This window comes from Saimiri boliviensis, chromosome 2 (genome assembly GCF_048565385.1).
Source record: "Saimiri boliviensis isolate mSaiBol1 chromosome 2, mSaiBol1.pri, whole genome shotgun sequence".
Taxonomy (NCBI): domain Eukaryota; kingdom Metazoa; phylum Chordata; class Mammalia; order Primates; family Cebidae; genus Saimiri; species Saimiri boliviensis.
The window spans coordinates 30,053,639-30,070,566 of record NC_133450.1 but is presented as its reverse complement, the minus strand read 5'-3'; the positions used below and the strand labels follow the sequence as shown (position 1 = coordinate 30,070,566).

Below are 16,928 nucleotides of genomic sequence, written 5' to 3'. Positions count from 1 at the left end.
ACTGTGAACGTGGGTGTACCAATCTCTCGAGACTCCGCTTTCATTTCTTCTGAATATATGCCCAGAAGTAGAATGGCTGGATCGCCCGTTGAGTGATATCAATTACCATACAATAATTCTGTTTTAATTTTTTAAGGAACTGCCAAACTGTTTTCCATAGCAGCTGTACCATTTTATCTCCCTGCCAACTGTGTACAAGGTTCCAATTTCTCCACAACGTTACTAATACTATTTTCTGGATTTTGATAGTAGCCATCCTAATGGGTATGAGGTGGTATCTCATGGTGCCAATCTCTTCATTTTACAGAATAAGAAACTGGGGGGATTCATGATTTGTTTACATGCAGAGGCTGACCAGTTTGTTAAATGACTGTTGAGTTATTGTCTAATTCCTGAGTCAGTTTATTGAATGATAGATTTCACTGAATTGATTCATCAAACTTTGCCAGGTTTTCCTCATTGATATTCACTAGACTCTTCAGTAAAATCTTGTCTTTATTATCTACTCACAAATACATATAGGACATTGTATTGTTGGATGGGCACAGTGGCTCATGCCTATAATCCCGGCACTTTGGGAGGCCCAGGCAGGCAGATCCCTTGAGTCCAGGAGTTCAAGGCCAGCCTGGGCAAATCTCTACCAAAAAGACAAAAATTAGCCAGATGTGGTAGTGTGCACCTGTAGTCCCAGCTACTAGGGAGGCTGAGGTGAGAGGATTGCTTGAGCCTGGGGGAGGTTGAGGCTGCAGTTAGCTGTTGAGTGTGCCACTGCACCCCAGTCTGGGTGACAGAACAAGGCCCTCTCTCAAACAAAACTAAAACAAAACAAAAGCAACTTTTTTATATTTGAAAATTATCATAATAAATGTTGGGGAAGACCTTGAATTTTAGACCTAGCTCTATTATTTAATAACAGTGTATTCTTAGAAAAAGCTCTTAATCCCTCTATAATAGAAATTAAATAACCTGCCTTATCTGCTTTAAAGCAGATATTGTAGGGATGAATATACTTTATAGGAATATAATTTGAAAACCATACCATTAAGATAGTACTATTATTTCCCTTCTTGGTGATTTCATTGGCTATTCTTAGTAAAGTATTATGTTTTGGATTTTTTTTTTTTAGTGGCACAATCAGAGAAGGAAGAGTTCAAATTAGTGAAGAAGGGAAGAGAATGTTCTACTTGGCTCACTTTTTTTTTTTTTTTTTTTTTTTTTTTGAGACAGAATTTCACTCTTGTTACCCAGGCTGGAGTGCAATGGCGCGATCTCGGCTCACCGCAACCTCCGCCTCCTGGGTTCAGGCAATTCTCCTGCCTCAGCCTCCTGAGTAGCTGGGATTACAGGCACGCGCCACCATGCCCAGCTAATTTTTTTTGTATTTTTAGTAGAGACAGGGTTTCACCATGTTGACCAGGATGGTCTCGATCTCTTGACCTCGTGATCCACCCGCCTCGGCCTCCCAAAGTGCTGGGATTACAGGCTTGAGCCACCGCGCCCGGCCCTACTTGGCTCACTTAATGAGAAAAAATAACCTCCCACACAACTATTAGCTCTTCTACAAGTAGACAGGCAGAGTCTTAGTTTGCTTTAAAGCCATTATCTGTATATTTATAAAGAAGAAGACAGAAAGAAAAGGTTAAACATAAGCATGTAAATCAAATTCAAATTTTGTTCTTTTTCAGGAGGCAGTAGGGGACACATTAGAAGAACTGTGGATCTCCTACAATTTTATTGAGAAGTTGAAAGGGATCCACGTAATGAAGAAATTGAAGATTCTCTACATGTCTAATAACCTGGTAAAAGACTGGGGTAAGCTGAGAGTGGCCCTTTGCTAACCTTCTACCTCCTGTTTATAGAAAGTATTCTGCAAGGAAAAAGATGCAAAATGAGAACATTGATTTCTAAGCACAGAAAGTGTACATAATTCATTCACTTACATGCGATAAACTATACCAGTCTCTTTGGATACACATGGAATAGGACATTATCCCTGCCCTCAAGGAGTTGTTCACAGCTTAGTGGGGAAAATTAGTTTGTAAGCTAATAATTATAAAACTTTGTGATAAGAGGCCAGATGCAATGGCTCATGCCTATAATCCCAGCATTTAGGGAGGCTGAGGCAGGCAGATCACCTGAGTTCAGAAGTTCGAGACTAGTCTGGCCATCATAGCAAAACCCTGTCTCTACTAAAAATACAATTAGCCAGGCATGGTGGTGCATGGCTGTAGTCCCAGCTACTTGGGAGGCTGAGGCATGAGAATTGCTTTAACCCAGGAGACAGAGTTTGCAGTGAGTAGATATCGTGCCATTGCACTCCAGCCTGGGCAACAGAGTGAGACTTTGTCTCAAAACAAAACAAACAAGCAAACAAACAGAAAACTTTGTGATAAGTTCTGCAATAGAGATTTGAATGAGTTGTTTTAAGAATTCAAGGATGAGGGAATGGGTACAGACAAAGGCAGGTTAGCTTAACCCACACTGCAGCAGCACAGCATAAAGACCTGTCACTGGAGAGCAATTTGTTCTTTTTGACTCTGAACCTTATCTCCTCTTCTTTCATCCTTCGGCTAGCATTTAAAGTAGAGAGGTATGTCTTCTTTTTCCCTCCCATCCTGTAATGTCTTCTGAGAATGACTTTATATGGTATAACTTCCCTAGCTTCTTTCAAAATCTTAAACAACTAATTGTCATGAATAGTCACAAACTGAGGGTTAATGATACTGGAATTTAATCCCCAAAATTTTAACAGTAAAACTTGCTGTTTTTTTTTTTTTTTTGAGACGGAGTTTCGCTCTTGTTACCCAGGCTGGAGTGCAATGGCGCGATCTCGGCTCACCGCAACCTCCGCCTCCTGGGCTCAGGCGATTCTCCTGCCTCAGCCTCCTGAGTAGCTGGGATTACAGGCACGCACCACCATGCCCAGCTAATTTTTTGCACTTTTAGTAGAGACGGGGTTTCACCATGTTGACCAGGATGGTCTCGATCTCTCGACCTTGTGATCCACCCGCCTCGGCCTCCCAAAGTGCTGGGATTACAGGCTTGAGCCACCGCGCCCGGCAAAACTTGCTGTTTTAATACGGAAAATATTGTTTGCACTTGTAGCTGAGTTTGTGAAGCTGGCAGAACTGCCCTGCCTGGAAGACCTGGTGTTTGTAGGCAATCCCTTGGAAGAGAAACATTCTGCTGAGAACAACTGGATTGAAGAAGCAAGCAAGAGAGTGCCCAAACTGAAAAAGCTGGATGGTGAGTGATTCTGAGCTGGTTTGGACATGTTTTCCAGGCATAAAAATGGAACTTGTATAGGCTGGGTATGATGGCTCACACCTGTAATCCCAGCACTTTAGGAGGCTGAGATGGGCAGATCACAAGGTCAGGAGTTCGAGACCAGCCTGACCAACATGGTGAAACCCTGCCTCTACTAAAAATACAAAAATTAGCCAGGCATGGTGCTGCACACCTGTAATCCCAGCTACTCTGGAGGCTGAGGGAGGATAATCGCTTGAACCTGGGAGGCAGAGGTTGCAGTGAGCCGAGATTACACCATTGCATGCCATCCTGGGCAACAGAGCAAGACTTTGTCTCAAAAAAAAAAAAAAAAAAGGAATTTGTGGCATGGAATCATGAAGAGGAGAAAAACTAAATAAAAATGCCCCTGATCTTCCAGGTTATTTCTATCTATACAAAATTGAGTGGTCTAGGTTTGGGCCAAGGTGAGATGAAAAACTGCTGGGATATTTAGACTGGCACAAGAGTCTTCCTAGAGCAAAAGCTTATAAGAAAGCTAGGCCTTATAAATATATGTGGGGCTAGTCACAGTGGCATATTTCTGTAGTCCCAAGCTACTCAACAAGGCATGAAGATTTCTTGAGGCCAAGAGTTTGAGATCAGCCTTGGCAATATACTAAGAAAAACCCTGTGTTTATTAAAAAAAAAAAAAAGTGTATATTTATTTTTTTCCTGATACAAACTTTCTGCTGTTACATTGGATTAAAGCTGGAATTCTTCAGGGTTTGGTGCAGAGCGTCCTCCTTTTCTCACTCTTCCCTCAGTCACAAAGAGGTCACCCATGTAAGCGTAGGAGAGAAGGGTCCTGACTTCCAGAAAACACAAAGATCCATGTCTATCTACTATCTACTTGTACTTTTACGTAAAAGAAAAATAAACTTCTAGCTCATTGAAGCAAGTTAAAAAGTGAAAGAAAGCTAGACTTGTTCTCAAGTCAGAAAGGTGACAAAAGGTCACAAATTTTGATCGGAATCAAAAATTTTTCAGATTCTTCAGAATAATCAGAAATACATGGTAAGCAATTGCTTTTTTACAATTGGATCAAAATTGTGGTGTTTTCTCTCACTTTCTCTCCCCTCATCCCCAATCTTAGTTTCCCAATATCTAAGCTGTGTCAGCATCAGTACATAACCATGATTAACTGAGTCGAGGCCCAGCCCCTCCACTTAATAGCTTTTGTGAAATTGTGCTAATTAATTAATCTCACCAAACCTTGTTTGTTTGTAATCTAAAAATTGGAGATGATAATAGTACCATTAGTAATCATTTTAGAACATATATCAGAGTATTATTATGAGGATTAAATGAAATAAACTATGTGAAACACTGAACACATGGAGATAATCTATGCTAAATGTTGTGCATAGCATAAAGTAAGTATTCAAAATATATGTTATTGTCAGCTGGTGCAGTGGCTCACATCTGCAATCCTAGCACTTTGGGAGGCCAAGGTAGGAGGATCGCTTGAGGTCAGGAGTTTGAGACCAGCCTGGCCAGCATGGTGAAACTCTGTCTCTACTAAAAATACAAAATTAGCTGGATCTAATTATAGGTGGGTGCCTGTAATTCCAGTTACTCAGGAGACTGAGGCAGGAGAATTGCTTGAACCTGGGAGGTAGTGGCTGCAGTGAGCTAAGATGGCACCACTGCACTCCAGCCTGGGTGACAGAGCAAGATTCTGTCTCAGAAACAAAATAAAAAGTTATTATTATTTTAGATTTTAAATCGATCCAAAAATGCAAATGTATAAGATATATTTTAATATAAATCAACCTCTATTTTGACTTTGAATAATACTTCCCTGATTCAGTTTAGCTGGCTGTTAAGAAATTCAGTCTGGATCAGTGGCTGCAACACTAGAAAGATGGCAGAGCAAGAACAAATAAAAATCTCTTTGATTCCTGAAAACCTCCTGAAAAAGAGGAAGGCTTATCAACCCTCAAAGCCACCCAGGCAAAACAGACACTTTGGGCAAAGAAGGAGCAGAGGAAAGGAAAACAGCTCAGGTTTAAATGACTGGATTCATTCCTACATGATTCCTGGCAGCAGAAACTTAGATAGAGTACTTCTTAGATGACTAGTAGTGAAACCTTACTCCTTGGAATTGCCAGATACACACTTCTTGGCCTTTGTTGTATGCATCAAAAGGATTGATGGTATGAGTTTACTGGTGCAGAGAGCCATTACAAGACTTTGCCTAGAGAAAATTCTTAGTGATGTGTTTGTAAAAGTCACCCCTCAGAACCTAAAAATGCTGCATATTATTTTTCTAATATTTTAACATAAGCCTCAAGGGACTATCAGAAGGAATTTCAGCACCTTTTTGACTTTTTATTTTTTCTGTCTTACTTGAAATGTTTCTTATCTCAGAGGTTGTGTGGTACGGGAGTGGGGTTCAACTTCTACTAGAGGTTTCTCATCTTCTTTCTAGAAGCTTACTGAGGCTTTGAGGCTCAATTCTTTGTATTAGGAATCTCTTGACTACTTGCTCTTGAGGCTGTGTTAAGGTTTAATTCTTCATATTAGAAATGTACCCTTCTTTCTCTTTGTCTACTCTGGCTGCTTCTACCTTAAGCTGGATGAGTGACTACGAAACTGCGGAGAGGACTTACTTACCTTGCACAGCAGTAGTGCTTAGCACTATTCACACACTTTCAACCTCCAGAATATCCCAACTACTAAGGAAATACTTTGTCGCCCTTGTGATGTTTTTTTCTTTGGTCTATGCGCAGAGTTAGTCTCTGTGGTGTTACAAGCTATTCCTCTTCATGTTGCTTAGAGCTCGGATTTATTTATCACAACGGGTGGGTCTCAATCTCCCATCCCTGAGGCCACTGCAATGAGACAGTGGGACACATCTCCCCCTGGATGGGGAGACTGAAGACCCCCTCCTGAAGGAGAATGGGAATCCCTGTATGGGCCACCAGAACGGTTAGAAATGAGGCTCAGAGTCTTAAGGAAAAATGGGCACTTAGACAAAGGATTTTTTAGCAAAGCAAATATACTTTTGCGCAGAAGGGTGTCTCCTGTATGAGTGGTTGCTACAAGAGCACACAGAACAAAGGAGAGTAGAAGTTTTTATTATTCTTATTTTTATTTTTATTTTTTTTTTGAGACGGAGTTTCGCTCTTGTTACCCAGGTTGGAGTGCAATGGTGCGATCTCGGCTCACCGCAACCTCCGCCTCCTGAGTTCAGGCAATTCTCCTGCCTCAGCCTCCTGAGTAGCTGGGATTACAGGCACGCGCCGCCATGCCCAGCTAATTTTTTTGTATTTTTAGTAGAGACGGGGTTTCACCATGTTGACCAGGATGGTCTCGATCTCTTGACCTCGTGATCCACCCACCTCGGCCTCCCAAAGTGCTGGGATTACAGGCTTGAGCCACCGCGCCCGGCAGAAGTTTTTATTTTAATTCGACTTTTGCTTTTGTGTCTTTTCTTTATTGGCTGGGGTTGGACTGCACAATTTAAACTGGATTTGATTGGCTAAACATTTAAATTTTTTTAGATAAGGTAGATACATAATGAGAAAGAGGGGAAAGGAGGAAAGGGTTGTCAGCAGCGAACTAGAGAGCTAGTAGTCTTTTCTTAAATAAGGAAAGGGATGTGAGCTGGTGCTGATAACATCACTGGTGCTGTGGCATGCTTAGGCATGTAGTAAAGTTATAGAAGAAAAGGAGAAGAAATGGGGGAGTGGGTACTGAGAATTAAAGAGTGAAAGATTGAGCAGGCTGTTTGAAGAGAAACCCTCTATATCTCACACTGGGGATTTCCAAATCTGAAGTCTGTCGAAACATGGACAAGCCAAAGTAAAGAATAAGGCCATCCCTCTTGTCCCACTGAGAGACAACACAGTGATTGAGGAGTACCTGGGCAAGTTTGCTGTCATTTTGAAAGAGGAGCGGCAGGGAACAAACCTCTTGAACACTGAACTGTGGGAGGAAGTGGCTCTTTATCCAGCCGGGAGCTTCGGGGGGCTACAGTCTCATTCACTGAGCTCCCCAAGCTGCAACTTCTCTCCCCTTTTATAGGTTTACGACGCTAAAGGGGAAACTGAGGCAGAACTATGTCATTGTCCATTTGCTGGATATCCAACCTTACAATCTTTTGGCTTCATTGATTTGCTAATTCATATGCAGCATGAGCGGGGACCAGCAGGGAAGGGGGCTTACACAGACAAGACAAAAGCAACAAGCTGTTTGTTGGCAGAGGTGTTTCCAGGAGGGAGCCTGGTCCATGGAGACGTGGGGGCATGAACCCTCCAGCCTGCAGAGATAACATTGATTTGCAGCTCTTTCAAGGTTAACAGATAGCAGAAATGCTGGGAACTAAAGAGGGAGTCATTTTCCCAGCTCTTTGGTATCTTACTTTATTTATTTATTTTTTCCTTCTTCACCCTCCTTCCCATCTGGAAGGAGGGGGAGGGAGGAGGTGAAATAGAAGGAGGTGAGGGGTCTCACCTCTCAATTTGCTTGGAACACCTCATTCATGAAATTACCTCCCCAGAGAAGCATTTCCAGGAGATCTACGGTTCTTGTGCCCTATCCACCTCTCAGTGGCCTGTCATGCTACAAAAAATAGAATGGGTTTCCTCAAGGAGATGGTCACACCTGGCTATCAGGGTGAATGCAACAATCAGCTCATCTGCCAGCTGAAGTAGATCCAGGTGCAAAACTGCAGTAAATTTTTGTCAATGAAGTTGAAGCATGTGTTTTTGTTTTAGAGGAATTTTTATCAAGTATCTTCAGAGAAGATTATTTCCTGCTGTATCTTCAAAAACTGGAAAGAAAGGGTCAAATAAAAGACAGTAGCTGGCCGGACATGGTGGTTCACTCCTGTAATCTCAGCACTTTGGGAGGCTGAGGCGGGCAGATAACCTGAGGTCGGGACTTCAAGACCAGCCTGGCCAGCCTGGTGAAACTGTCTCTACTAAAAATAGAAAAATTAGCTGGACGTGGTGGTGGATGCCTGTAATTCCAGCTACTTGGGAGGCTGAGGCAGGAGAATCACTTGAACCTGGGAGGCAGAGGTTGTAGTGAGCCGAATCATGCTACTGCACTCCAGCCTGGGCAACAGAGCGAGACTCCATCTCAGAATAAAACAAAACAAAAAAGAAAAAAATAGAACCCTCCATGCAGAATTTGAATAGGTCAAATTGCCTTATGGCCTTTTGGATCAAATATTGACTTCATGTCAATCTGAACAGGCCCTAGAAGAACCGCCTCAGTCTCTTCTAAACCAGTGGGATAAACCAGAATAGAGATGGCCACGGCTGAAAACTTGCCTGTTTTTGTTTCTCTTCCATTGCTCATAAGCAAAACTGAGGGATCTTTAAAATCTAAAGTGAGAAAGACAGACAATACCAAATGCTAGTAAGGATGCGAGGCAACTCTTATACTGTATAGGATGGTTATGTAACTTGGTATAACCACCTTGGGAAATTGGCATTATCTACAAAAGCTCTACACTTGTGACTCAGCAATTTCCTTCCTAACTACATACCCCAAAGAAAAGGGTGAGTATGTTACCAAAAGACACCTATGAGAATGTTCATAGTAGCAATATTTCAATAGCTAAAAATTAGAAACAACTTAAATGTTTTAAACAATAGAATAGATAGATAAATTACGGTATAGTCATACAATGGAATATTAAACAGCAATAAAAATGAATGAACTACAATTTTACACATCACGGATGAATCATACAAACATAATGGTTTTTTTTTGGGTTTTTTTTGAGACAGAGTTTCGCTCTTGTTACCCAGGCTGGAGTGCAATGGCGCGACCTCGGCTCACCACAACCTCCACCTCCTGGGTTCGGGCAATTCTCCTGCCTCAGCCTCCTGAGTAGCTGGGATTTCAGGCACGTGCCACCATGCCCAGCTGATTTTTTGTATTTTTAGTAGAGACGGGTTTTCACCATGTTGACCAGGATGGTCTCGATCTCTTGACCTCGTGATCCACCCGCCTCGGCCTCCCAAAGTGCTGGGATTGCAGGCGTGAGCCACCGCGCCGGGCTACAAACATAATGTTGAATAAAAGAAGCCAGGCGGGGCACGGTGGCTCATGCCTGTAATCCAGCACTTTTGGAGGCCAAGGCAGGAGGATCACGAGGTCAGGAGTTTGAGACCAGCCTGACCAACATGGTGAAACCCCATCTCTACTAAAAATACAAAAAAAATTAGCCAGGCATGGTGGCACATGCCTGTAATCCCAGCTACTCAGGATGGCTGAGGCAGGAGAATCACTTGGACCCGGGAGGCAGAGGTTGCAGTGAGCCAAGATTGCACCACCACACTCCAGCCTGGGCAACAAAGTGAGATTACATCTTAACAAAACAAAACAGAAACCAGATACAGAGTACATGCTATATCATTCCTGTGATCCTATTTGGGAGGCTGAGGCAAGAAGATTGCTTGAGTATGGGAGTTTGAGACTGTAGTGAGCTGTGATCACATCACTGCATTCCATCCTGGGTGACAGAGCAAGACCTTGTCTTAAAAAACAAACAAAAAACAAAATGGGCTATGGTGTTAGATATTAGCATAGAATATGTCTTTTGTGGGTGTAGTGACTGGCAGGGGGTCTGAGGCAGTTTTAAGGTTCTGATAATCTTTCTTAAATCTGGGTGCAGGTAACTAGCTTTTGCTCACCTTATGAACATTTATCAATCTGTACATTATAATTTGTACACTTTGTATGTTGCATGTCAACAAAAAGTTCACTTGTCCCACAAACAGATGCTGTGGGATGTACAGAGAGGTCAAATTATGTTTACCGCCATAAAGAACGTGGACGTCTTGGAAGGCATCACTGGGGAAATGAGGCACTGGAGTTAGTTCTTAATAAAGGGTAGGGTTTAGATGGGAGGAGAGTTGAGGAGGACATTATGAAATGAAGGAATTTTAAGCTGGGTGTGGTGGCATCCACCTATAGACCCAGTTACTCAGGAAGCTGAGGCATAAAGATCCTTTGAGCCCAGGAGTTCAAGTCCAGCCTGGGCAACATAGGAAGTCCCATCTAAAAAAAAAAAAGAATAGAAAAGAAAAGGGGGAAAAAATGAAGGAACTTTGTTAACCAGTTGTCCAGAGGTAAAAGTGTGCAAGATGAGTTTGGGAGACAGTGAATTGATCAGGTTAGCTGGAGTTCAGGGTAAATGCCTGAATAGTTAAGACTGAATAGTCAGCTGGGGTCAGACTGGCTTTAAATGCTAAAGCTCAGAAATGGGTGGCCCTTGGCCCAGTGAGAACCAGAGATATGTTTTGTTTTCTCTACAGTGATTATTTTTTTCAGTATCTCCCCAATGTTCAGCAACTGGGGGAGATCATTAAACAATTACAGCAGTTCAGATTTTTTGCAATACTGTAATTACACATTTTATTGTGGGAAATGACTCTATCTTTATGCTTAACATAGTAAGCTTTTTTTTTCGAGACAGAGTCTCACTCTTATTTTCCAGGCTGAAGTGCAGTGGCATGATCTTGGCTCACTGCAACCTCCGCCTCCCCAGGTCAAGTGGTCTCCTGCCTCAGCCTTCCTAGTAGCTGGAATTATAGGCGCCTGCTACCACACCTAGCTAATTTTTTGTATTTCTAGTAGAGACAGGGTTTCACTATGTTGGCCAGGGTGGTCTTGAAATCCTGACCTCAGGTGATCCATCCGCCTCAGCCTTCCAAAGTGCTGGGATTACAGGTGTGAGCCACCGTGCCTGGCAGAAAGTTTTCAATGTGTACAGAACTCACTTTATTTTTCTGCTTGGTACTTGTTGGTTTATTTTATTTTATTTTGAGACTGGGTCTCACTTTGCCACCCAGGCTGGAATGCAGTGGCATAACCACAGCTTGCCACAGCCTTGACCTCCCAGGCTCAAGTGATTCTCCCACCTCAGCCTCCAAAGTAGCTAGAGACTACAGGTTCACACCACCATGCCGGGCTTTTTTTTTTTTTTTTTTTTTTTGTAGAGATGGGGTCTTGCTATGTTGCCCAGGCTTGTCTCCAACTCCTGGGCCTAAGTGCTCCTCTCACTTTGGCCTCCCAAAGTGCTGGAAATTACAGGCAGTGAGCTACCATGCCTGGCCATAAGCATTTTTATTTGCAATTTGGCAGTTAGGGGGCTTAATATTCATAAGTATATATACTAAACCATTTGAGAATTCTCCTGAGAAGCTTTTCAGAGAATTTGAAATTAAAGAGATTATTTTGTAAAATTATTTTTATTATGGCACACTTCATAGTATCTCAGAGCTTCTCAGGTTAACAGGAATTTTTTTTTTTTTTTTTTTTTTTTTTTTTTTGAGACAGAGTTTTGCTCCTGTCGCCCAGGCTGGAGTACAAGGGTGCAATCTCAGCTCACTGCAACCTCTGCCTCCTAGGTTCAAGCAATTCTCCTGCCACAGCCTCTCATTTAACTGGGATTACAACTGCCTGCCACCATGCCCCAGCTAAGTTTTGTATTTTCAGTAGAGATGGGTTTCACCATGTTGGCCAGGCTGATCTCAAACTCCTGACCCTCAGGTGATCCACCTGCCTCCCAAAGTGCTGGGATTATAGGCGTGAGCAACCGTGCCTGGCCAGGAAAATATTTTCATCTAGAATTTTAGCAATTTGTTGAGAATGACCAGTACTAATTTTCTTTTTCATTTTAGGTACTCCAGTAATTAAGGAGGATGAGGAAGAAGATAACTAATGCCACCTTTTCCCACTTTGTGTTAACTTATTTAAATGTCATAAGAACAATAGATACATTTTATATAATTGTCTATTTTAAAGATTCTGTATGGGACAAAAGTTTCTTAAGATAAAACAGATCACTCATTCTCATCTTTTTCCCCCCTTAACTTATTCAGTGTTTCTCCCCAAAACTGGTAATGCCAACCTAATATATCCTATTCCTCATTTTAGAAACCACAAATTTTCAGTTTTTGTCTTCAGTCTCAGTTATATACTATATAGCCCCATCTACTAAAACCTTTGTAGACCAGTAATTTTTTTGTCTTTCTTTTTTGTTTTTTTCTTTATCTTTTTTTTCCTGTAGACCAGTCATTTTTAATAACAAATGAACAAATGTTCTTTTTTCAGTTCATTCATTTTTTAAAGTTAGACATTTTAAAAGATATGCATTTGAAAATTTAGAACATCTTTCCTGAAGGTCTGTCTCCTTACAATTCAGAAGCACAAATATATCATGACTTTAGCTCTGAAGGCAGCATGGTGATGAAAGAGTTCCTCTTAGAAACAAATAAATACTAAAAAAAAGAAATAGAGCAGCCATAGAGCCAAGGCTCCAAAGTTCAATCGGAAAAGATATGGTGAAAAAAGGAAAAATTAATATGTTACAGACCTTCTAGTCTAGATTATACTTGTTTTTCCAAAAATGTGCACATTGTCAACTGGAATTTAGGTTGTTTTTATATGCATGGCCACTTGAGTCACTGTGTACAGTCAGTCATTTTGTGATCTAAGTCAGTGGTTGAAATGACTGTCATGATCATTTCTTTGACCAGTAACATAGCTATATTACTCGTGGAGCTGGCCTTAAGCATGCATTTTGGTTTTATAGTTCCTTATATGTTTAAATCATTAGTTATATTTGAATTCCTAGCCTAAATGCTGGCCATTGATGTATGTCAAAATTTACCCTAGTGATTTGGTCTGGTGACCCTCATTGTTAGGAGAAGTGATTGTCATGGTTTTAAGTAAGGGTATGATGAAACGTAGTATTTCAAAATATATTTTTTGAGAAGTTCTAAATTAAACAGCTCTTAAAATGTATTATATACATGGTTGTGGAGGAAAGAGAGATGTTTCATTATGAGATCCTAGGCAAATGGGAATAGGTTTGAGGATTGTCTCCTACATAAAACAATGTAGGTGGTTTAACCTCAAAATTGCAAAGCAATAGTTAGATGGAGAGATTAGAATTTATCATGTAAAAAAAATTTTCAGGAAAATGTAAGACATTGTAGTCAGTGAGCAGATGAAGTCCATAGGAGGCCATGGCTGAATCACTAATAGATTGCAGAAAAGAAGTCAGGACCCTCTGCCAAATTGTGCCTAAAGTCCCTCAGAGACGGTTGATTCTTGTTCCCCATCTACTTCTGTGATTTGACTTGCATAAAATCACAGTGAAAAGGGGAGAATCATTTTTAAAAGTGATTGCATAAGTAGTCCTGGGTTTCAGACTATTTCAACTGTCATTTATGTAGGAATTACTTGATTCTTCTAAGTCACTCTAATCAAAAGGGACCACTGCTTTGACAATCAACTCTAAATACAAACAAGGGGAAAACTTGGTCTAACACCCTTTCAGCTCTCTTTTTTCTCTTCTTTACAATCTGATAGGAAGAAACCTTACCCTACTCTAGCTGGTTTATGCACTCAAAGCCTTTGGACATTTCTTTTATGAACCATAGGCAATGAGCCTTCATTCTCCTTGGTGATGTTAAAGGTCCATAAACTGAGAGGGAAGATGATCTTCTTAAAGTTTGCACTTCACCCAGTAGGCAAGCTTGAAGCCATGTTATGAGTATGTTTTCTAAAAGTAACCCTGGAAGTAAATGTAATAGGAAGTAAATGATTGCATATTGAATTTATTTGTTAAACGGCTTAGAGCTTTGGTGTTTTTTCTGAATTCTGTAATATAGAAACTGATTCTCTTTCTCCTTGTTTCTCGGTGACTTTAATTACAAGTAGTTCTCCGAAATTTAAGATACTTTTCTCTGTCCATTTCATGTAAATTCGTATTCCGTATCATTCAACAAATATTTGAATGACTTGTATGCATCCCTGTTCATGGAACCCACACCATTAGAAAATGGAAGTTGGGATGTATGAAGAAATGTAGGATATTCTCTCAAATCATTCCCTAAATTATCCTTTACTGGTACAAATTTAGCTGATTTAAATGCCTTTCATTTATGCCTCTTGGATCAGATATTTGACCTACTTGGAATATTCTCTCTGTGTGCTTCCAGTGTAACCATTAAGCCATTTTAGTGGATCATTTAAATTTTTTCTATTCTTGTTTTTTATTGTTTATTTGTTTGTTTTTTGAGACAGAGCCTCACTTTGTCTCCCAAGCGGGAGTGCAGTGGTGCTACCTTGGCACTCTGCAACCTCCGACTCCTGGGTCCAAGCAATTCTCCTGCCTCAGCCTTCCAAATAGCTGGGACCACAGGTACGTGCAACCATGCCTGGCTAATTTTTGCATTTTTAGTAGAGATGGGGTTTCACCATGTTGGCCAGGCTTGTCTTGAACTCCCGACCTCAGGTAACCCAAAGTGCTGGGATTACAGGCATGAGCCACTGCACCCAGCCAAATTTCTTCTGTTCTTGTAAGTGATGGTAAAACTCTGGAATCAGTCCAGTACTTTAATTTTTCACAGCACATTTGGTTTTAGTCTACCAAGAAGTTTAACTTTTCTGTTCCCTAATTCTGAGCTTAGAACTGTATTGCCTAGATAGGCCTTAGAAGGTTTTTGTGTTCTCTGTTAAGAATTTGTTCCTTTAAACCAGAGGATCAACCTTGCAACTGTTAACATTTTGGGATTGATAGTTCATTGTTGTTGGGGGCTGTCCTGTGTATTTAGGATGGTCAGCTGCATCCCTGGCCTCTGCCCACTAGATTCTAGTAGACTCCCTCGATTCTAATAGACCCCTTCCTCAGCCATGACAACAAAGATATCTCCAGACATTGCCATCTGTCTCTTGGGCAGGAGGGTGGGAACAAATTCTCCCTTAGTTGTGCTTTTTTTTATTTTTATTTTTTTGAGACGGAGTTTTGCTCTTGTTACCCAGGCTGGAATGCAATGGTGCGATCTCGGCTCACCGCAACCTCCGCCTCCTGGGTTCAAGCAATTCTCCTGCCTCAGCCTCCTGAGTAGCTGGATTACAGGCACGTGCCACCATGCCCAGCTAATTTTTTGTATTTTTAGTAGAGACAGGGTTTCACCATGTTGATCAGGATGGTCTTGATCTCTCGACCTCGTGATCCACCCGCCTTGGCCTCCCAAAGTGCTGGGATTACAGGCTTGAGCCACCGTGCCCAGCTTAGTCGTGCTTTTTATGCCAACATCAGTTGCGTCCGGAGTCCATTTATTTTCACTCTGTAGCCTTGTGCCACTTAAATTGTTATATGAGAAAAGGTGATGTATTTAATAATCATGGATGGAAAGAAATGGCTACTGGTATTTTCTTTTTCGTAATGCTCTTTTTTTTTTTTCTTTTTTGAAATGGAGTCTCACTCTGTTGCCTAGGCTGGAATGCAGTGGCATGACCTCTGCTCACTGCAACCTCTGCCTCTTGGGTTCAAGCAATTCTTCTGCCTCAGCCTCCTGAGTAGCTGGGACTACAAGTGCATGCCACCATGCCCAGCTAATTTTTGCATTTTCAGTAGAGGTGGGGTTTCACCATATTGGCCAGGCTGGTCTCAAACTCCTGACCTCGTGATCCACCAGCCTCAGCCTCCCAAAGTGCTAGGATTACAGGGGTAAGCCACTGCACTCAGCTGTAATGCTCATTTTCACAATTTTCATGTAATATTAGAAACTCAGGGCTGGAAGATTCAACTTATCTTTTTTGAAGCAGGGTCTCCAACTTTTATTTCTAAGCATTCTTGCTTTTCTTAGTATAGTGATTATTAACCTACCTCTCTGTTTCTATCAACAGAAGCCAGCTTTATGATATTTTACTTTGTCTCTAAAGTTTAATATTTTGAGTATGCTTTAGAAAGTAGGTCATCATTCTTTAATCATCATTCATTGTCTAATAATATACAGAATTTTGCAGACCGTGGCAGTCATTAACTACAGAAAAATACTGTGTAAAATTTGATAATCTTGTTACCAGGTTAGCTGATTGTAGACATCATTTCTGGGTGTGATCAGAAGAATGTCTGCTTAAGATAACTGGTCTATAACTTGGTGTGGTTACTGGATCCATTCCACATATGGTGGTATAAGGCACTTAAATGTGGTTCCTGGTTGGGCATGGTGGCTCACACCTGTAATCCCAGCACTTTAGGAGGCCAAGGTAGGCAGATCACTTGAGGTCAGGAGTTTGAGACCAGCCTGGCCAACATGGTGAAACCCCATGTCTACCAAAAATATAAAAAGTTAGTTGGGTATGGTAGTGTATGCCTGTAATCCCAGCTACTCAGGAGGGTAAGGCAGGAGAATTGCTTGAACCCAGGAGGCAGAGGCTTCAGTGAGCCGACATCATGCAACTGTACTCCAGCCTGGGTGACAAAGCGAGTCTCTGTCTCAAAAAGGAAAGAAAAAATGGTTCCTGTGTGGAAAGAGAAATTTGAACTTGAATAGGCACTTCTTTTGACACCTTTTACCAGTGGTCTGAAGCAGAATAAGGAAGAATAAGAAATGATTCTTGACTGTTGACTTATTCTGAGAATTGGTGAGGTGTAAAGAGAATTGGAATCTTCTACCTGGGTTTTCTTAAGGCTAAATGGAAAAGCATAGGGCCCAAAGAGGTTGGAGTTAATCATTAACTTAAAAGCCTTAGGAGAAAGTGTCGAAGTGTCCATCATGAATAGTTTGTGTCTCTCTAACCACAGTCCGACCATCAGTTCACTAAGACCTTATATACTCTAAGTGTTGGTAAAGGAAGAAAGCTGCTAAATTGCATGT

General features: G+C 41.3%; 1 protein-coding gene across 1 annotated transcript in view; it reads left to right on the top strand.

Annotated features, from left to right (window-relative positions):
• The window catches only part of DNAL1 (dynein axonemal light chain 1), a 43,819-nt gene extending 29,824 nt beyond the window's left edge, over positions 1-13,995 (top strand). Inside the window, exons 6-8 of the mRNA XM_039468967.2 lie at positions 1,686-1,812; positions 3,106-3,246; positions 11,934-13,995. Coding sequence (XP_039324901.1) covers positions 1,686-1,812; positions 3,106-3,246; positions 11,934-11,974 — 309 coding nt within the window. The 3' untranslated portion in view covers positions 11,975-13,995. The remainder of the gene's footprint in view (positions 1-1,685; positions 1,813-3,105; positions 3,247-11,933) is intronic.
• Positions 13,996-16,928: the final 2,933 nt, after the last annotated feature.